Source organism: Cariama cristata, unplaced genomic scaffold (assembly GCF_000690535.1).
Source record: "Cariama cristata isolate BGI_N322 unplaced genomic scaffold, ASM69053v1 scaffold13562, whole genome shotgun sequence".
NCBI classification, from domain to species: Eukaryota; Metazoa; Chordata; class Aves; order Cariamiformes; family Cariamidae; genus Cariama; species Cariama cristata.
The window spans coordinates 31314-53388 of NW_009605594.1; the positions used below are offsets into that span (position 1 = coordinate 31314).

The 22075-nt window shown below is 43.6% G+C and overlaps 2 protein-coding genes across 2 annotated transcripts in view; one reads left to right on the forward strand and one right to left on the reverse strand.

The window, feature by feature from the left end:
* LOC104158393 (ubiquitin carboxyl-terminal hydrolase 4-like) overlaps positions 1-11733 on the forward strand; it is a gene marked incomplete at its 5' end in the record, with an annotated part of 42975 nt that extends 31242 nt beyond the window's left edge. The window contains 9 exons of the mRNA XM_009696029.1: positions 4861-5052; positions 5633-5721; positions 6645-6860; positions 6940-7010; positions 7632-7747; positions 8618-8767; positions 9480-9583; positions 11193-11281; positions 11395-11733. Of these exons, the coding sequence (XP_009694331.1) occupies positions 4861-5052; positions 5633-5721; positions 6645-6860; positions 6940-7010; positions 7632-7747; positions 8618-8767; positions 9480-9583; positions 11193-11281; positions 11395-11496 (1129 nt within the window). The remainder of the gene's footprint in view (positions 1-4860; positions 5053-5632; positions 5722-6644; positions 6861-6939; positions 7011-7631; positions 7748-8617; positions 8768-9479; positions 9584-11192; positions 11282-11394) is intronic.
* Positions 11734-16114: 4381 nt separating this feature from the next.
* EMC3 (ER membrane protein complex subunit 3) lies at positions 16115-22002 on the reverse strand (the record flags this gene model as incomplete). The annotated part of the gene is made up of 7 exons (XM_009696031.1): positions 16115-16359; positions 17923-18005; positions 18620-18699; positions 18851-18932; positions 19623-19727; positions 20469-20562; positions 21945-22002. Coding segments are annotated over 7 exons (631 nt in total), but the record flags the coding sequence as incomplete, so codon positions are not given.
* Positions 22003-22075: the final 73 nt, after the last annotated feature.

The window sequence follows — 22075 nt, forward strand, 5'->3', positions numbered from 1 at the left end:
GAATCTAATATTGTAGAAGATCGGTGCCTCAGCCGGGATGTGATTTAAAAAAAAAACAAACAGTTGGTACTTTTGTACTGTTGTCTTGCTTTTGACAGCAATGTGTGTTAAGCTTCAGCTTTCAATTTAGACTTCTGTATTGGTTGGTTACCGAGTAGAGAACATCGATGTCCATGAAATGCTTCAGTTGTAAATGTCACTGAGCAGGAACTCACACAACACGGTTGCAGTAGGAGTAGTGTAGCTGGAATGTGCTTTATTGTTTTATTTGTATTTGCTTGACGGGACATGGTCTGCAGGCACAGATACTGTATTCCATACGATACTGTTGATGAGTATTTATGAAATGTGCAATATGTGGGATGTATAGAATATTTAGCTTGCACCTTTTTTAGGTGATTTCAGTGGTTGGAAAAGCTGTATTTTTTTTTTTCCTGTTTTCACTGTAGGAATATGAGGGAAGACACATTCAACTGTGATTTTTTTGCAGGGGACCTTGGATATCTTGAGACATACATTGAAAATTTTCATGTCCCACTAAAGTGGTGGGAGATGCTGAATCTTGAGGGAGGGAGTGGGACAAGAATTGGACTACATTTGGAATTTAAGCTGAATGGACAGCAATTTGAAAATAATAAAAAAAAAATCCACCCTGGATGGCTAAGATATATTTTCTCTTTCAGCGGCTCAGTTCTGGCTCATCGATTCTTGTGGTGTATTACCTTACCTGTTGTACTCTCTGATAGTAAAACTTCAAAAAGAAGAAATGCGGATGTTACTGGGTTTCTTGATGTTGAAGTGACTTTAACTCTCAGATGCATCCCAAAATGAAACTGGCTTCTTTTACACGAAAGGACAAAATTATACGTTTTCTTCTCCAGGTCACCTGAAAGGGGAGGAGAATTTGGGGCTGGAATTCTCCAAGCCTGTTCTTTCACAAGGCTTTGCACTCATTTCTTTCTCATCATGACAGGCTTGGAAACGTAGTGAAGTCCTGATGCAAGATGTGCTAATATTTAGCATCAGAGAAGAGGTGAGATGCTTGCAGAAATAGAGGAGTTTGATATCAGACCTGAAGCAAGATAGCTGGCACAATGTGTAGGGGCAGTGCAGCCAAAGAACAGTGGGACTAGCCCACTTCTCACAGCGTTGTAAACGTTTCTCTCAAGGCATGTTGTTCCTGTGAAAGGCCAAGGAGATCTGTGGCAAATGATCAGAAAGTCACTTACATAAAGGTGGTCTGCAAATCAATTTGATGACATTAGTTCAGTGGTTGTGCTGAATGCTCTCATTCTCCAGGCTAAGCAGAGAACAGCATTCAGCACATAACCGAAATGCTTACTATTTCTTTTTCTTAGGTTCTGTGAAGTCCAGCCCCGCTAGGACCTCCGGCTCCCGCTCCAATGTAACACCCACACATGCACCATGCTGGTGATATCACATCACCCAGGGATCCTGCTGGAGCTTGGAGCCGGCCTACAAGGGGTCAGGTAAGTACCACTTGAAAACAAAGTCTGCAGCCCAATTCAGGGTTATCACTCTTAGAACTACTTCTTAGTTCTTAAGGCCTAAGAAGAAAAATGTTTTGATGGATGAACTAGATACCCCTGTTCTCTTAGCCTGGCTAATGGGGCATAGAATATAATATATATTGTTTACATTGATAAAAGTTTCACAAATTGATTTGCAGGTCACCTTTAACCTACAAAAGTGTGCATATTTGAATAAGATATATTTAGTTTGCCATACATACCATGTTTTCTGCCTTCTCTTACAACATGCTGTGTATTATGTTTAGATGAGTTCATAGTCTTGAAAAACCATGACTGGCTGCAGAAACGTCAGGTTTGTTAATGTGACTGAGGCTACGGAATTATTGAACTGAGTTAGTTACGTCAGCAAAGCAACTAGGCCAGTAGTTTTATATGAAATGTTTGAGATGTGCAAGATCTTGTAGCAGACTGATCTAGGAAGTTTGTTCTCACTTGCTGAAATTGGTGTTTTCTTGTTTGAAATGAGGGTTTGTGTCCTTTCCAAAATGAGCTTGTATTTTTTTAAGCTTTGTAAAAAATCTTGCTGGTTGAATTCCCTCATCCTTTTTAATCTTGCTCCTCTGTAAGACTGGCAAAATCCTGTGACCAACTTCTACAGGGAAAACTACCTGTTATCTGAAAAAGTTAACATTTGCAGTGTCTCCTAGTTTCCTCGTTTGTATGTGTTTTGGTATTATGAAAGCAAGTAAACAGATTAGGAGTACTTCCACTTCCTAGAAGAGCTGAGAATATGTGCAGCATTTTCACCCAGGTTTTTTTCCAGTCCTCTGTTCATTCTTATTGTCAACTTTGGAACCTATTGTAATTTTACAGCAGCATCTCTGGGTTGGTGTGCAGTAGTAATCCTGTTCAGATGGATCTGTTTGTCAGCTTCTGCAATGGCATTTTTTTCCTACCCTTCTCTGTTCTCTTACAAAATATACTTCTTTTCTTGGTTGTTACTATAGACGGACTTGTCATCCCCATAGTGTTTTCCAGCTGGAATTAATATCATAGATCCCAGCGCTTGGGAGGCAATGTTTCAATAACATACAACATAATATTACCCTGGTGTTTAGCTCAGGGTATTTTTTGCGTTCAGTGCCCTTTCATGTAGCTCTGCCATATGTTTCTGTATCTTTTCATGCTCCTGTGCACTTGCTTAACTTTAGTTTGCAAGGGAACAAGTTACCCACTTCATTGCTCACTGCTTCCTTTCTGAATTACAACCACAGACCTGAAGCCTTCATGATGCTGATGAAGACTGGTCAAGTCCTACCCTATTGCTTAGCAGTTTTCAGACATTTGTCAGAGTTGTCATGAATTATATAGGCAGCCAGCCAATATCCAGCAGTGTGGTAGCAGCTGAGCTAATGACTCTGACTTCTAAAACCATGTTGTATAGTCTGGTGTAGCATTGTCTTTATGTTCTATTATTTCAATTAAGTTGCAAGATACAGAATTACAGTGTATTGCCTAGTAATTCCCAGTATCAGCTCTATAGCCTTCCTTAAACTATAGGTAAAGTATTTTATCTTAGATTTTTTTTTTTTTATAAGGGATGACTGTTGGTCAAGGTATTCAGAAAATAAATGACAGAGCCTGATTCTGATATGTCTGCTTCTAATAGTGGTATGTAAAAGCTGTTCTGAGGTGGAGTGGGTAGAGGGGCACTTGAATAACCAAATTTGTTATGCTCAGTGAGAAGTGTGCAAGATGCTCTCTTGTAGAGTGTTACAGGGTACAGCATGCTAGCTGTTTGTGATGGATGACGACTGTGTATGAGCAATACTTAGCTTTTCCTTTCTGTGCCATCTGTTCCGTCGCATGGCCAGGGCTTCATTCGGCTGCGTGAGGGTGGAGTATAAATGGGGCTGCATTAACTGCTGCTTGCAGAGCACAGTGTAGGTGGTGTGAGAGGCAGTCACAAGAATATCAAGGAATGTGCGCAGGTAGTGTACTGATCTGTCTTACAGGAGTCCAGCTTGAGGGTCTCATACGACCTGGAGTTAATCATAGATGATATTCTGGGACTGAGTATGGTCTTTTGTTATTTAAACAGTGCTAAGGAAAATAATTCACCTCTTTGTGGTGCTATTTCTCAGGAAACTTTAGAAGGCATGAAGTGTATTCAGTGCTTGTGTCCAGCTGAATAGCTCTGACCGCCTAGAAAACCTCAGCGGCCATTTGCGTTGGACTGTCTTGTGGTGACTCTGATCTCTAATGCTCTTGGTGGGCTGGGATGGGACTCTCCGGAAGGGTATTTTTCCTTGTGTACTCTACTGACTCAGTGCAAGCTCCAAGCTGGGGTCCCTTTTTGTCTCAGTAGGATGGAGCAGGACTACAGCTCTGAAACTTATTCTCCTCCCTGCTCTGGAAGGGCATTTTGTGCACAGGAATAAGGAATAAAAAAAATGTTTCTTGACACTTGAGAGAAGGGAAGTGGCTTGTCTAATCTAAGAGAGCTGTTAGGAGTTGGTACATTCAGATGCATGATTGTGGTCTTGGTTGATATGCATAGTGACATCTTTCATGAAATCTTTCTTTCTCTTTCAGTTTTAAGATAAGTCTGGGACAGGCGACTCACCAAATTAAAGAGCAGTGTGACTTGCCATTTCTGAAAATGAATCTTTTGTAATGAATAGTCCTGAAGTGAACAATGTGATAGTGTTGGTCCACATGATTTCTTTTGACTCTGACATCTGCAAATATCTCACTTGCTGTTTTGCCCAGTAGCACAAGCTGTGTCTCAGTCTCCTCACTGTTCTCCAGAGCTGTTTGTTTTCTTCCAGAATGTTTTTCTCGTGTGTTTACTGTCCTTGGATTTTTTTTCTGTGAAGCAGATGTTTCCAAACTTGGTTTTTCGAAATGTTGGCTGCTGAGTGATGTGAGCTCAGGCCATTAACTGTACAAGAGGCTGGGAGAATGCAAGACCCAAGGTACTGAGGTTTCTTTCTCCAGAGGGAACAAACACTGAGGGATTTCAAAGTACAGTTAGTGTTTTTCACTGATGCCATGATCTGGTTGAAGCAGTATGTAGTTGTCAGGGTAATGTCTTGAGAGGTGAGTGGCAATAGGGATGTGAATTAGGAATAAAGACAGAGGGAAGGTGGCAATTGAGTCGGTGGTAGGTATGTATCCTGTGCTACTGTGAACCATGGGAACTGTTCAGGAAACTGCTCTGTAGCATGAAGACAAAGTACAACCTTTCTTGTCCTTCTCAGGAGGGCCTGGAGGAAAGACTTGTCGAACCAAGTTCATATTGGTTCTACCTGCTGTGCTTCTTGGCAGTGGAAATAACCCATGGAAATACCTATCTTTCGAACAGGTATGAAGTTTGCAAGCCAAGTGGAGATAGCTCGGAGTATGTTACTCTCTGTGTTTACTTTCGGGAAAAGACAATGAGGCAATCCAGCAATACTTCAGGGACCATTCTCTTTGGTCAGCCACTATTAATATCTGTGCCGAAACACAAGCTCACTGTGGATCACTTGTACAGCGTGGTTTTGGAGCAGATCAGGTAAGTCATGTCTGTACCTTTGAATTCTTTGTAAAGTTTTAGTGGTTGCTTATTCAATTACACTGTAGTAGGATTACTGCATCCTTGTTAACAGGAGCAATTTTCCTTGATTTTTCTGTGGCGTATAAGCCAAGATTTGCATCGCCTTAGTGGCCGAGGCCATTAGGAGGCCCCAGGGAGATTTCAAGGTCCTGACTTTTTGGGCTTTGTAAAAGCAGGCTGTAAGATAATGCCGGTCGCAGTCACAAGGGAAGCTATCTGCTTGACGTTCTGAAACGTGTCAGGAGCAGAACTCAGGCCATGTTTTCAGAGCTCTCATATGGGGCCTCCATAACTTATTCTTGCCTTTTCCATCTACTGCCAGTAAAACCTAGAACAGACAGTGAGAACAGAGACTTTCTGAATTGTTGTTGTTTGGCTCATTCTGAGAGCCCTTGGCCTGTAAATGGTGCTGTACAGGATGGGTTACGGTTTACTGAGGGGGGATTGGACCGCAAGAACTGGTGATGGAGAGGGTTGCTGTTGTTCTGATGTACAGCTTTGGCATGATTGTGCTATTAAACATATTCACTCTCTTTAGCCGCTATGTGAAACTCCCTTTGGTAGAAGAATACTCTACACCCTGCCCAGACAAAGGAACCTGCAATGGCTCCAATGGTGTGGCTGAAGGTAAAGTCCTTCCAAAGCTGGCTGGAAGCTTTTTGGCACTTAAAGCTTTTTATTAGCATTTGGTTTGTGCTGTGTGTATTTGGCTTAAGCTCTAGCAGATTGTTTTATCACAATGATTAAACCATGCTATTGCATAGGACTTCTGCATGGATGGTATGGTGAGAATTCTTGTAGACCATTTTCCTTCCAAGGGAGGTCAGATGTGCCTAAGCAGCAGCAGGAGAGCAAGGTGTGGTGTGTGTTCATCTTGATCAACGTTAGGGAAGTCCTTGCTTCCCCATTAGGTGTTCAGGTGCCTCCCTCCAGAGGCAATTCCTTTCCTAATATGCCCTTGGTGGTGGAAACTAGCCTGTTAGGTCACAAAGACAATTTCCTATTGGTATTTCCTGTTCATGGACCTAGAATCACAAGGTCTCATTCCTAGGTTAGATGCTTGCAAGGAGACTTAACGCTGATGGCAAACGCATGTTTCCCTTTCCGCTTTGAAATGATTCACTTGTGCTGCTGTGAGAGTAACAACTGGAACAAGTTAAATGGGAAACTTTAAATGGGGAAAAAAAAATCTGCCCACTTCCCTTCTGTAAAGATACCCAAATGCAACCTTCCTGATTCTCTCTTGGGATGTTTATTTGGGTGTGCTGTCAGGAGGCGTGATTGTTAACCTACTGTGAACTGAGCACTCTCCATCATGTCTGATACTAGGATAGAAAACCCAGCACATTACCTGGCATCTACTAAAGGAAAAAATACAACTTCAGCTGTAGCGGTTGCCAAGCACAGATTTCTTTTTCTGTGTGTCTTTCCATTACTTTTGGAGTAATCACTGGATGCATTACAGGCTCATGCAAACAGCTGTCCATGTGGTATCAGTCTAAACTTTCACTGAAGGTCTTCAGTATTGTGCTTGTTTTAAATTTTGCCAGGTGACATTGAAGAGATGGAGCATCAGGATGGTGAACAGGAGGGCAAGGAGAAACTGGAAGAAGTTGATCCCTGCCAGTCTGAGGGTTGTATGCAGATTGAGTCAGCAAGAGACCTGCAGCCTTGCAAGAAGCAGCATTTCACTTTTAGCCTTGTGAATGCTTCTGGGACCTCTGAGATAAACTCCATTGTAGAAGGAAAAATCTTAAAACTGAATGGTAATTATTGTCTTGCTATCTTTTTTTTTTTCTTCCTTCTCATTACACCTTTGCAATAAATGTTTCTTCTTTCTTGTAGCTTTTTCTGCACTTGCCATTGACTGGGATTCTGATACACGGAGGCTACTTTTTGATGAACAGGAGGCACAGGTTGTAGTGTGCTCTTTTCATAAATAATTTATATGTAAACTTGCATGGTACTTAAAAGATTACAGTACATGGTGAAATGTAGGTCTAGCTCCCTTCATGAAAATTGGAGTCCCCAGCATGAGAGATATATTTGCTTAAAATTTTTTTAGTGATAAGGTCTATAGATCTATAATTGCTGATCTGTTTCCAGTGTGTTCTGAAAAGCAGAGGTTTTAATTTCAAAGCTAAGTAGTCTAGTTCATAGTGCACTCAACAAACAAAAAACCCAAAACTCAAAAGAAACCTGAAACCAAATTTGTAGAGCCTAGTAGAAAGCTCAGCATTCTTTCTATGAGAGTTCTGCTGGATCATGTTTTGTAATGGAATAACCTGTTGTTACTCTTTTCCAAAAAAACCCAAAACCCACCAACTTTGAAGTGAGGACGTACTATATTTTCTCTTAGGGACTGTTTGTAACACAAGAAAGGAGTGGCTGGAAGCTTGAGATGATTGTGTGAGTGGGGAAGGCGGGGGGCGGAGGGGGGCAGAAATAGGCAGCATGGTGAAAGTGAGTGTGTTCCTTTTTGTGATGTCAAGGATTAAAGACTACATGGAATTGAATAAAGCATGCATCTCTTTTAGGCATTTGAAAAACATGGAAGTATGTTACAACCACAGAAGAAGAAGGCTATGGTAGCCCTCAGAGACTGCATAGAGCTCTTCACTACTATGGAAACGCTTGGTGAACATGACCCATGGTAAGAGCCTCTGTCTGCCTGCCATGTTTATCATAAAATGCCATAACTATTTGAGTTCACATTATTTGTCAGGAGATTCTGATAATTTTCCAGGTCTGTCCTTTTGCCTTCATCTGTGAGAAGTCTGTCAGTTCTGTGTTAAGTTATTGACCCAATAGGCTGCAGTCATGGGTTAATAAAAAGTATTTGTTTTCTGCCTTGTAGCTTCCAAAGATCAGGCTGGTTTTAATTCCCCAGCATACATCTGTCTTCCAGACAGTGTCAGAGGAAGCAGTTGTGGCAATAAAGAGTGAAAGCATGTGGCTACCTTAGGTTTTAATAGTGTATTATTTCTAGCGTGAACCAATCCTGACCCGCTCCTAACTCTACCAAAAATCCCAGGTCCAGAGGGGCTAGGTACAGCAGATCCTAAGTGACCAAAATGCGATTACTGTGTATGCAGAACGTCTTTGGAGGTTGTTTGCTAGCTGTGTAAGAAAATAACTTACAGCGTAGTAGGTGATTGTTTATTATTAATTTCCAATTATATATGCTGTAGATGTGTTTGCAACTGTTACCTGTTTGAACTGCATCAGGAGATAATAAAGAACTAACGGGACCTTTAAACTTTTTTAAAATTTACAAAAGAAAAATTAATCTTTGTACAATGTTCAGTTAACGTGCTTGCCATAGGACATTTTGCCTATAAAGTGAAAGCAAGTCGTAGTTTGGAAACCTCTGAGGAGGTGTGTTCACCTGCATATTCCACAGCCAAAATGCTTTCTATAAGGCAAGGACTGTACTGTGCTGTTGAGGCATCTTTTAATGGAAGGCCAGAAGCTTTTCTTTTAATGTAGTCATTAATTTCCTTGTTTGTTACTCCTTGCTCAGGTACTGCCCTAACTGCAAGAAACATCAACAGGCCACAAAGAAGTTTGACTTGTGGTCTTTGCCCAGGATTTTGGTAGTGCATTTAAAACGGTTCTCATACAGCAGATACTGGAGGGACAAACTTGACACTGTTGTGGAATTCCCTATCAGGTAGGAATCTTCCCTCAAGCTAGGAAGAGCTTGAAGAAGCTGGTCAAGAGAAGTCTACTTCTGATGTTACTGTTGGGTGGGCTTGTTAGTAAAGCTGTAACTGGAACAGCTTTGTCTTCTGGGTTTGAACTGCAAGACAGCAGGCCTGAGTTGGTTGATGTTTTGGCTTGTGGGTTTGGTTTTTTGTTAACCTTAATCAATTCTACACATCTCGAACACACTAGCAGGTACTGTTTCTTCTGAAATTAGGTTAAAACCATGTGACTCTACTGAACCAAGAGAACTTCTAGAGAGAATTCAGCATGGCAGAATCTAGCAAGGCAGAGCTGCACTTGTAGTACTGAGGATTGCACAAGTACAAGATGAAAGCCAGCCTCAGTCCTCTGCTTGTCAGCATCCTGCTGCAGGATGAAGCATATTCCTTACTACTCCTATCTCACTTTTCATGCCTACACAGGAACACTCTGAATTGACTTTTATTCAGCACCTCCCTCTAAATCTTTTGGCAGAGCTTGATGTGTTTACCAGGACCTGCCCTGTGTGGGAGGGGTGACATGTCTGGTCTTTACACTAATGACATCTTGCCATTGAGCAGCAGAGTGCAGCACTTCTCCACCAGTGCTATCTGCCTGCAGAGCTTCGCTGGTGTCACGCATCACTTTCTAAAAAGTACTGGTTACTGGCGTACTGATAATTTTGGATTTCGTTCCAGGGGTTTAAACATGTCTGAGTTTGTCTGCGATCCAAGAGCAGGCTCATATGTATATGACCTCATTGCAGTTTCCAATCACTATGGAGCCATGGGAGTAGGCCACTGTGAGTAACTGCTTCTGTGTCCTTTGGGTGCAAGGAAATGTAGGCAGAGGGGTCATGGGAGGGCTGTGTGTGTTGGTGACCTGCAGCAGCCCTCACTAAGGGTGTCTAGTCCAAAACTTACCTGTGTTCTGTGTGCAGGTGAATGTCATATTGGAGGGTAATGTCCTTTCTATTAGGATTTGTAGAGCAGCCTGGCCAGTTTGTGTAGTTTGCAGCTGCCTGAGATCTGACTCTGATGCCTGTTGGCCCTTGGTTAGTAGTCATTAGAGTGTGTGATGGTGTTCCCTAATTTACGAGTGGAGTAAAGATTTTTCAATGCTGAATGTGAAATTGTGGAAAGGAGCTTCTCACTGGAGAGCGCTGGGGACAGTCTTCAGCGTAAACTGTCAGTTCAGCTCCAAGACTGAGGCTCTTGCCCTGCAGCACACCAGAGGGCAGCTGCTTGTGTAGGGTGGGTGCAGCATCACAGCTGCAGAGCAGAGATTGCCAGCAGTCAAGCCAGACAAGCAGGAGCTTGCCAAGTTCCCTCAGTGGTGGGATGAGGTCTGATGAGCAGCAGTTGCCTGTAGGCCAGGAAGACAGAGCAGAGGGCATACGTTGTCATGAAGCTGTGTCTGATGCTGTTCTGCATTTCCTATCCTGAATTGTCTGCTGCAATAGCAATTTTAAAGCACTTTTTTTTCCTTTTGTTTTCCTTTGTTCCAGACTTTTTCTAAAACAGGCCACAAACAAATGTGTAGTTCTTGGGACCTCTTGGTTGCAAGCTAGTGCCAGCTATGCAGTAGAATGTCTGCACCTTTGTGCTGACAAGGGCTCACATAGCAGGGAAAATGTCATGCATCAGGAGAAAAAAACCAAACCTTTGTTATGTGTAACAAGTCTGATACATGACAAGTCTGTATTTTCTGTCACTGGTTTTGTTGCAGCATAGACGAAATGCGCCTGTAGGTAGAGTTCCTTGTACTGGGTGTCTGTTGAGATCCATGCTGTAGGTAACACTTCTAGAATCACCCAGAAGCATTTTACTCTGACAGGATGATGAACTCCCATTTGGTAGTGTGTGTGCTTAACTTGTAGGGTATGTGACTGTAGGACAGCATTAGCTGAAGGGGGATCTGCTTTGACATTGGAGATCATGGTCACAGAAATCTTCATTGGAAGACACTTTGCAGGATGTTACTCCAGCTTCCTTCTTGAGTGAGGACTCTTGCAAGCAATAGATCAGATCCATCATCAAGAGCAAACTTCTCTTTCATGTGAAAAATGTGAAAATGCAGTCTTAAACTGTGTGTTTGGGAAAGCTCTGGCTCAAGGCGGGGTGTGAACAAAACACTATAATTTTTTCCTAAGTTTCTTTGCCCTACATCTCAGCTATCAGGGGTAAGTCTGGTATGTGGAGCCTGGTTCTAGACTAGCTGGACCAGCTGGCATGTTCTAGAAGATGTGTATGTTGGTGAGCTAGGTTTGGGGTGGTTAATGTCAAAGCTAGTACCTGGCCTCCTGTGCATACTCGGTTTGAGTCTTGAGCATTGCTACTGCAGCGCAGCTGGCATGGCATTACCTACTGGTCTTCCCCGGAGTACTGAGCTGCAGTTTCTTCTCCTGACAGACACTGCCTACGCAAAGAACAAAGTGAATGACAAGTGGTACTACTTTGATGACAGCAGTGTATCAGTGGCTTCAGAAGACCAAATAGTGGTGAGTACTTGGCCTGAGGCTTAGCTGAGCTTGTGCTGAAAGTGTGGTTCCCAGCCACATTTCCAGCCAAGCTGTGTGGATTGTTTCAGATGGTTTTCTTCTTTGTTTGGTAGACAAAAGCTGCGTATGTGCTGTTTTATCAGCGCCGAAACAGTGAGGAACATACTGCCCCATCTCCTCCCCAAGAAGAGTGTGACGGCATGGATACCAACTAAACATGACCTCCAGCACTTGGCCACCATGTTAATGGTTGCTATTCTAAAGCCATGCCTGAGGCGTCTGAAAATTTTTCTTCCTTCTGTAGGAGTCAAGCAGAAAATCTAGCACTGAAGATTCAGTGCTGGGGGATGCAGAATAGCACTGGAGAGCCAGGAATAGGTGCTGACACTTGGGTATTTAGAGGCCAAAAATAATATATATTGGAGCTTCAATAAAGTTCTTTTTAAAATCTGGCTGAGCTGTGTGGCTAGAGGCAGGGGTCGGGGCTGAGCTGGGCTGGGGCTGTGGGTCTTGGGCTGAGGGTTGTAGGTGGGGTCGGGAGAGTACAGCCTGAGCTGGAGGCCAGGTCAGAGCTGAGCCTTGCAGGGGCCCGTGGAGGAGGACGGTGGGTATGATTCTGTGAATCGGTGTGGGGGCTTCCAGCCAACACTCTGGTGTTGCTGTTGGGCCCTGCCTGTGTCAGAGAGGCTTATTGCACCCTTTCTGGAAGCTGCATTCAAATCTTTGTACGTCTGGCCTGTCTGTTGCAGTCTCTGCCATTGTACCTTGGTCCCCTTGCTAAGCAGCAAATGTTTCTCTTTCTTGAGTCCTTTCACTGATGCATTTGAGGTTCTTCTGGGCAGTTTGGACTCAGCTTTTTTCATGTGAACACTGAATCCTGTAATGGATGAAGCTTTTCCAGAAGCAAATTGTACCTGCCTATGGTATGGCATATGTGCAGGCTGATCTGCACAGCAAGGCAGGATACAGCTGCTCTGTCTCACATTCTTCTGCAGAGAAAATATCATCCATACGGTTGGCGATTTGTCTTCTCCATCTCCTACACCCCTCGCTTCCAGGCTGCTTTGTAAGCACTTTTCTGCCTCCACCATTTTTACTGTGCTTTGTGCAGTGGCAGTATTTTTATCCTTATTTGCTCATTTATGTGACTCCTTGGAGCTTTTTCTCTAGCAAAGCTCAGCACTGTGTCCCCAGAGCTGTCACCTGTCAAGGATGACAGCCCAATACAATCGATTGTGTGAGTTTTCAGCCTTTTCTTTTGTGACTTGTTTTTTTGGACTGCTCTTTCATCCCTTCTCCTCCTCCTCCCTTGAGTGCTGCCCTTTAGATCCTCCACCTCATCATCTTCTGTGAGGCTGCAGGTGTGATGGTTGTGCCTGAGGTCTTTCTCTACCTTAGCTGTTCAGTAGTTCTGCTCCATCCTTTCGGCACAACTGGCAAATGCTCTTGTCTCTGTCCTCCTTTACTGTCTATGTTACTTGTAGGTCTCAGGTCCGGCTTTCCTCTTGAATGAGGACTCCTGTGAGCACTAGGTAGGTCAGTCCTCCGTGGGGAACTGGTCTTCCATGTGAAAAATGGGAAAAATCCAGAGCCTTAGTCTGTGTTTTTTAAGGAAAGATCTAGCTGAAGGTGGTGAACCAAACAGGAGGGTTTTTCCTTCTGAGAGTCAAGTGTGTTGGCAGAACAAAAGGCTAAGTCAGGCTACTGCCCTGCTTTTCTTCCCCCCACAAAGTGCATGCTTGCAGCCACTCAGTCCTCTGTGCACAGTCTCTGGGGCTTCATTGCTGACCGTAACTTTCTCTGATGGTCAGAGTAACAGCGGTCATCCATTTAACTCCAAGTATGGCAGCTCAGCTCCCTTTCCGCAGCTGTCGGTGATGAGCCCTGTAGGAAATTGTGTGCTCATCCCTGCCCCTCTGCTGTGCTGCAGCCAAGCAAAAGCCCTGCCAGCTACTCCCTGTCTTTGCTCCGAGCAATGGGAAGGGGAAGGGAGGGCAGCACCATGCAGCCCCTTAGCCAGGGCATGGAAGGTGATGGAGAGGAGGAGGGAGGGCTGCCTCTAGCTGGCACACTAGTGTTGTGATCCTCTTGTGCGGAATTTTGCTTTTAAAACATTAAGATTTGAATTTTGAGATCAGAATTGCTTAATTACTTCTGCTGTTCTGATTTTGGGGTTGTTTGGGATTTTTACAACTCTTCATATTGTATTTCTGTGTTGTGGGTTTTGTTTTTTTCCCCCCTTGTTACTATGGGGAGCATCCAAAAAGCAATTTTAAAGCTGTAGCACTGCACTGAATTACTCTAATCAGCTTTTTGTTTTGTTTTACCCTGAAAGAAAGTGGGCATTCCAAAATGAGGAAGAGAGGGGAGTAAAAGACCTTTTTAAAAGAAAAATCAATCTGAAATAACCTTCATTCTCCTCCTCACCTCTGTACCTGTGCTGACACTGAGAAATGCATCAGAGGGGCTCAATCCCCGATGCTCAGATGCTGAACAGACTCTGTTGTACTGCAGAAAAAGTGGCCCAGCTTTTACTCTCTCTGCCTCTGAGCTGATGGGCTTTGGCTGGTGTGTGTGTGTGCTGTAATACCAGACCTGTTTTCTTAGACTAGCACTTTGTAAGTGGCTGGCTCTATTGTATAAAGAGGAAAATTAAAGAGTGGTTTGCACTGAAACTGGGTTGTGTTGTATTTTCAGCTTTCGTTAAGTGACCTGAGACTGCTGGTTGTGGGGGTGCCTGGTGCTCCAGGAGCTCTCGCAGCTGGGGAGAGTGAGTCCTGCAGGGCCAGGCCCTGCTCTGCCAGCAGGGATGTGGGAGAAGAGCGGCCCTTGCCTGTACAGCTGAGAGTTCGTGCTCCCTCCGGGGTTGCCTTTTCTCACCCGTGGCACTGGGTTGCTGGTCCTGTAGCAAAGCCCATCCTTGCCTTTCTGTGGCACTAAGCAGCCTCAGCTATGGCTTCCTCCTGGATCTCAAGATGTGTCCTGACCTTCCTTCTGTCCCTTTTCTCCAGGGGTATCAGGGCTGCTTGTGGCTGTACCACTGAAATGGTTGTCCTGCAGTACCTGCAATTTCCTCCACAAGGCAACATGAACACATACACGAGAGCAGGCTGGAAAAGACTGAGGATGCTAAATGCAACAGGCTTGTGCGCATTTAGCATTGGTGTGCTTGCAGGGAATCTAGGGGATTGTCAAAATCTTGCAGGTCAAGGTGGGCTGTAAAGCCCCAGTAAGAAGGTTTGCAGTCTTCATGTTGCAATTACAGCGTAATAGTGGAGGAGCTTGATCTTAGCTGGAGCCTCAGAGAGGATGAGAAGAGCAGATGGTGAGCTTTGCTATGAAATGCTGACCTCCAGAGCATGGCATGAAACCCTTCATGGGAAGAAGGGAAAGCAAAGTAGCAGCTGGCAGAGGCGCTTCGGTATTCTGTGTCAGCATGCAGGCTCACAGGAACGGCTTATACAAGAACGCTGAGGACATGAAGTGAAATTAAATTCCTCATTGTGAAAGGGAAGGAAAAATAAACTGAAACACAAGTTGTGTTTCAACTTGTGAAGCAGTGTTATTGGCATTCAGGAAAGAGGTCTCTGAGGCGGAAAAGAACAGCTCTGAGCTAAGGCTCCTGTTCAGAGGGGAGGTGACTTTGTTAAGAACAGAAAACAGGCTCTCCCCCAGACTTGGCTCAGCTCCTGCTTTGAAGAGGGTGTGCAATTTCACCCCCCAAAAAAGAGCTCAGAATAAAGAGGGGAAAAAAATAACAGGCATAGTGTATGGAAGAGCTTCTGTTTAAGAAGCATTTCCCCAGGTTAGGTCTCTTCTCCCTGGGGAAGAGCTCTGAGGAGCTCCTGCAGAAGGACCAGCCAGGAAGAGTTGTTCCCTGTTCTCTACAGTGCAAGATGATCGTCAGTCAGGAGGCTTAAACCAAGGTATTTCTTTTCCCCACCTGGCACAGTAAATAACTGAACGAGGCCTACAGGGATCAGCCAGGCACCCTTGCTAGGTGTACATCCTGCTGCGAGTGTCGGCTCTGTCAGCAGTCTGAGGCACTTATAAATGGACTTGGGAAGGATTAAATTAATGGGGAAATAAGTCTGTGTTTGCTACCTCTGCACAGTAAATACCATCTCTGGCTCTCCGCTGCCCAAAGACCTCTGAGGAGCTGCTCTGCCCAGGAATGAAAGCAGCAAAGAGAGGGCCAGATGTTGCCCCCGTGACCACTGGTGGGGCCACCAGCAGGGTGACCAAGGCAGGAACAAGCAGATGTGATTTTGCAGCACTGGGGAGCCTTGGTGCAGGCTTGGATATGAGAGGAAGGTGAGCTGTCCCATGCTTTGCCACGGGCAAGTGGTGAGTATCATCTCCCCTCTTGCTTTTATGTTCTCCCGAGAAAGATTCAAACCCCGATTACTGTAGCAGGAAAAAAAGTATGAAGAGGAAGGACAACCACTGCTTTCAGAAACTGAATCCTCACGCTGCTTCTGAAGATGCATTGGATTCTTTGTCACTAAGTCAGTTTTGAATTGTGAACATGATGATGTTGTCTTAATTGTTCAAAAGCAAAGGATAACTAGCTACGTATTTAAAAGGATAAAGCCAGTAACATAGGCACTACTTGTACTTCTTCAGTCTCATGAAGTTTTACGTTCCTTAACTCAAGCAAGCTTGCTCTTTGTGTACTAGAACTAGAAATTTTAGGACTTTTCTCCAGCACACTCCATTCACCATTTCCCAGGAAGAGAAACAGAACTCCCGCTAGAAACCCACACAGAGAGCTTTTGGCTCAAATACAACATACTCTGTCCTGGGGCTCAAATCAAAGTTAGGTAACTGCAGTTCTGAATGTGGTGTTTTTCTTTTATTCTCAGCCTTGCTAAAATACATTATAGAGTTGTAAGTAACAGATTTCTTTTCAAATTACTTTTACAAGAGACAAAAGCATATTCTCAAATTCAGAAGATGGAGGTCTGAAGTTCTTCCTTAAACATGCCTTCAAAATGGAGGTCTTTTGCCATGAGCTCTTCTTCTACATCTTCTAAGGCCCACTGATGATCAGTCAACTCTAAAGCTTCCCATTCTGTCTGCAGTGATAGTAAACAGAGGTAGAGAAAGGAAAGCAACACAGTATTAAAGTAGTTAGGCAAGAACTACACACAGCAGTGCTTACCTGAAAAACTGCAACAAAAAATGAGTTCTGTTAAAAACCTGGCAATCCTGCCAACTCTCTGAAATCAGTGTTTTACACTTAGTTGGGTATTAGATAGTTGGTCAATACAAGTACATCATAGACATTAGAAAAATTACATTATCTACTTTTTGAAAACCCTCTAACCTTCTGGAATAGTACATTTCTTCTAAAACAGCTGTGTCTAGAAACACAGCCAATTCTGTTCTGGGGGGGTCAAGTGCTTTGTGGTTAGTTAATTCTTTAGTTCAGACACATTTGATAAAGACAGTTACATGCCAAAGATTCTGCAACTGATCACAGACTTGATGTGCCTCATTAGACTGTTCTCCAAGCAGCAAGGTCCTTGGAGCTGCAGAGTTTATTAATTCTTTAAGCCCAAGACCTAAGAACAGAATTTCATCCTAAATATGAGAATGATCTCCTCCACTATTTATTTTCCACTACCTATGAACACAAATCTCTCTTATTCTTAGTCCATTAAGTGTTGCTCCAGTAAGTATTGTGGAATGAGCTGCATACAGCCTGCAAAATCACATCATGCAATGCCCATCAAGAGATTTGTATTTCTTGGTGAGAACACTTCTCCTACAATACGGGCTTGCTTGCTTTGTTCCTGCTGGGGACAACATAGGAGGTTTAGATCCCTATAAGGCTGAAAAGCAAAATTGCTCTGGATAGCCAGTACCGGAAAAGAAGCGGAGGGACATCAGCCAGGAGAGTGCATGGTACTGGTTGGAATTGTGCCTCAGCGCTGATGGTTAACTGCAACAGAAGAGTCACTGCTCCAGCAGAACTGTACACTGCAGCCACCCTCTTCCCTGGCTGAGCCTCTGGCTGGCTGATGTGGGGTTTTGTGACCAGGAAGGTTACTGAATACAAGAAACTGCAGGAACAGACCATCCTGACTTCCCAGGCAGCAGGCTGCGTATAGGTAAATCTCTGCCATGGTACATGAAACCAGGACCTTCCCTTCATGCATAAACCAGGGTTGTGAAAGGTAGAGGCAGTCTAATAAGCAAGCGTCTACGGAGACTGCTTAGACCTTTAAGACACAGTCAAATCCTGACAGATTTTCCATTGAGCTAACTCACTCACTTGATTTTCTTACCCAGGTTCCATCATGTACCTGCTGGACTTGTGCTCAGCTGCACCATTAACACAACTTTTTTGGGAGCCAGCTTCTGCTTTGGAACTAGATCTCAAGGGAAAGATAAAAAATCTTCCTCTGCAAAAGCAGAGGATGGCACATGAATTCAGCTTTTGTACCAGGAATGACTAATCAGGTTTACTTCAGGGTGTTAGGGCTCTGCCAGATCCAGGGCAATTTCCATACCCTTCATCAGTTGTCAGCTCTAATTTTAGGAACAGCAATCCAGAGCAAGGAAAGGCTGAGTTACATATAGCCTACAATCTTGTAAGTTCACAGCAAACAGGAATGCAGGTGGGAATACTGTACCTTAAATGCTTTGTTAGTATCTGCTGGCATGGCCATCGCTGCCCCTGTCATTTGTTCTTGCATCACCCTAGACTGATCTGCAGCTACAAAAGAGAAATGAGAGGTTGATTTTTATTTGTGTCATTTAGACAGCATTTCTTGGAGTGCAGTGCCACCAGGCTAGCTTCTAGCTATAGCCTAGAAAGTTGCAGAAAGACCCAGAATGCAATACTATCGTGCCAGAAAGAGTTCTCACAAGACATCTTGTTCCCATCCCCTACATCTTAGCTAAATTTACATAAGATATGCAGACAAACTGAGGAAAATATGGTCTTCTACATTCCCAATACCCCCAGAAACAGTATCTGTCCTGCCCCACATCTAGCATTAAGAAATCTGCTGCTTTCCTTAAAACTGATACTTGCTAGAAATAAAAGCAAGCCTAAGAACAAAATTTCTGCACAACAATTTGATGGGAAGGAAACCATGGCTTAATTACCATAGAGGTTTACGAGCAGTTAGCAAAGGGCTGGTGCAGTAGATTTGGGTACTTGCTGCAGGTGATGTCAAATCTGGCCAGTGGAGAGTAACCTCACAGAAGTGAGAGATGCTTTCAAGATTTTTTTGGCTGGAAATTTAGAAATCCTTCCCAGCCTCTCTCAGAAGTCATCCCTTGGAAGAAGCAGCTAGCCCTTTCACAGAAATGACAGTGTCTTACCATTATCTTGGCCCAGGATCAGAGTATAAATGCTTCTGAGTCCAAACACGTTCAAGAAGTACCAGGAAGCAGAGCTCACCCTGATAAATCAGAACAAGCACGGTGGATTTCAGTTCAGAGCTGGCTTGTGATCTCATTTCAGAAGCACGCACAGACCATTCAAGGGTTATTAACACATTTAAAATTTTCCAAGTGACTATTTGACCTTGCTTGCTGAGGACAAAGGCTTACCAGGACGCATCTAAAGTGAGCAGTTCAATTCCCTGCTGCAACATTGGTTTAAAACGCAATGTCAGAGGAAACGGGACCTTTGCTGCAGGATTAAAAAAAAAAAAAGCCCAGTTTCAAAAAGTGACACTACATAATTGCAAAGCAAATGGCTAAGCTAATAGATGTTTCTTTTATTAAATCTAATGTAGTCTGAATGTAATGCATACAATAACAAGTTAACACATATTTTTGAAAAAGCTGTAGTTCTGTATTTATTTTAATATGGAAAGACTTTTTGAAACTTAATCAGATGGCCAAACCATCACAGGTATTGTTTCAGTGACTGTGAAGGGGAATGTCTTTTGTTAAGGAAACAGTTATCACATAAACAGTAAGAAAAAAACAAAATGGTGAATTTAAGGAACATCCTGCATTACATGGTAACCAACTCCCTTGAAAGGTTCAGAGGAAAATCCACTGTATAAACTTGAAGTTTAAGCAGTTTTAATAAATTTAAATATTGGTTTTGTCACTACAATTGTCTCCGAATACATGAGCTATTTTCTTTGTGACCATGGCTGATACTCTGAAAACAATATTCCCTCCTTTGCTATGGGACAAGCAAATCAATGCAGTTCATGGAGTGAATAGTGGCAGTGCCATAAGCCAAATTCACGCTGCTTCCAATTGACTGCTTTTAGGTAGAGGAGCAAATCTCTGATGCAGCCCAGACCCTCGAGGTCATCATTAGAAACACAGCCAAACCCATGGGCTGTGTTATTCCAGCACTTACTTGTGACAAATCCTGAAAATGTCATGTTGATCCAACCACCGATGAGGATCATAGGCAGAACATTGGTTACATTCCCTTTCATCATATCTGTCAACATGGTAGGATCTGCAAATCATAGATTTGACGTAAAGTAACAGTGTATCACAATAAAGGGAAACAAGTCATTACTTTACTTCACCAATGTCAGCTATTTTAAGTAAGAAACTACATGAGAGGTTAACAGTCCTATCCTGCTATCTATCCCATATCTATTATTTTCCACTGTTGTAAAATACTTTGCAAAATGAGATGAGCAGCCAGTGTGGTGGTGGCTGCTGCTGCCGCCACCGCCAAAAAGCTGTTGTGTTTTCTGCCATGTCTGACTCCAGCTGCTTTGTCTGTGTTTGATCCCATCCCTTGCTTCAGACCACCGAACTCGCTGGACCCCTCTGCGAGCTGATTTAGCTAGAAAAGGGACAACAAACTATCCAGCTAATTTGCTGCTGAGGTCTTTGGCCACGTTAATAAGTTAAATCGGTTTAGAGAAGGTCCTGCAGGAGCTGGTGCAAAACAATGAGAAAAGGACATGAGTGAGAACAGGACTTCCCATTCCTGGCAGGACTGAGGGGGCCGTGGTCTCATGAGAGACTGCAGGCACCTGGAGGGTGAAGTTAAGCACAATGAAGTAACCTAACACGTTCCTACCAAAGAGAGGGATCTCGCCCCTGCCCCTCCCCAATACCCAGCTGCACAGTCCCCTCCTCTCCCTCACATTCACTGAGCTCTTTGCGAAGTTGATTCATCTTCCTACCCTGGCAGAAAATTACAGTTTTTCTGCCCGGCTATATTTATGGTACTTTAACATACCTGTCATTGGTGAAGGAGGCACTACCTTTCTTTTCGTTTTCTTAAAAAATCCATCCTCTGGGTTATTAAAAAAATATTTCCGAGTCAGGAAAGACTGAAAATAAAAAAAAAACAATGCCAACATGATAAGAAAAGAAGGGACAGAAGCATTCTTGCTCAGACACACAGGCATCTTATGAGCTCTTTCATAACACATCCTTCTTTCTTAGAGAGGTACTTCACTGCCCATATGCTGTAAAGCTCCTCACTTTTCTGCTTCCCTGGATCCAGAGTACCAGCTCTCTGGCTTTCTAAAATTCTTAAAATAATTCTAAGAATTCTCTGAAGAATAATCCACATTGATTAAAGAGCTTTCAGCTCTTTGTGCAAAATTCTTGCTGGTTCAGTACTGATACCGACACATTGGACATTTTCATTCCCCGCAGCTGACTTCCGGATTTTACAATATACGTATTTGGCAGCAACGTGATAATAAGGGAATTAGAGAGTTAATCTTAGAAACACAAGCCTGTTACAATGGTATGTAGTAGTGTGTACCAGTGCATGCCACATCTGGCATAAACGTGATAACAAGACCCTTAAATCAAGGACATTGTGCTCATTATCAGGGACTGTACTTCAAGGCAGGAACTCTTAAATCATTAGCAAGGATCTTGTTAGGAGAACAGGACCTGAGACTGCTGTCAATCAAGAAAAAGGAAGATGAGAGCTAAAAGTTCAGTAAAAGGACATGGTGATGAAGAAGAGTGGAAGAAGTAAAAGACCACCAGATGTCTCTGAAGACCCCCAAAAGGACTAAAATGGACATTCGGAAATGGGGGTTGCCTATGATAATGAGTTCCGGGAAAATTGTTAATATGTTAATCATCTCTTGGAAGTCTTATGAATATGTATAAAAACTAAAAATATAAGCCTGTAACTAACACAAGCACAGTATGCATGCTAGGTGGAAGGATCCTCCGTGCATCCAGCGCTGCTAATAAAGAATACTGAATCACTGCTAAATTTGATGTTTAATTTCTTGGAATCAAACGGAGCGGCTGATTTTTAGTTCAGCAAACATTACAGCTGACATTGTCCTTGTATGACTGCTTCGTTATCCCAAGCTTTTATTAAATCCCTGTGTCTTTGTTTGCAGATATTAAACCCAGCAGTATGGATGCAAACTTCATTTTAGCATACAGTTATAACAACAAGTAGCGGATGCCAACATTAACATGTCAGGGAAAAGACATGTACAGTGGTGCTGTGACCAGGTTTCCGAAGCATCTGCTGCCCACCGCACCTGTAGACACTACTCTGGGCTGGGGCAGACCCAGCCGGCCTGCCTGACCCCATGGGGCACTTGTTGCAGCAGCTGCCCGGTATCTGGGAGCACCTCTAACCACGGCACTCCACTAAGACAACTCCCCGTGTTGTGCCCGATTCCGAGTTACCCTCTTTGTAAAGCAGAAAGCCACTCGCGCAGCTCCGTACCTGTTTTGGAATGTATTTTCCATTTTCCCGGAGGACTCTGCTCCGAATCAGGACTTGGCTGGAAAACAGACATATCGCGTTAGCGGCACGGCGGCAGGCGGGAGCGGGCCTCCCGCTGCCCTCCCCGGCCG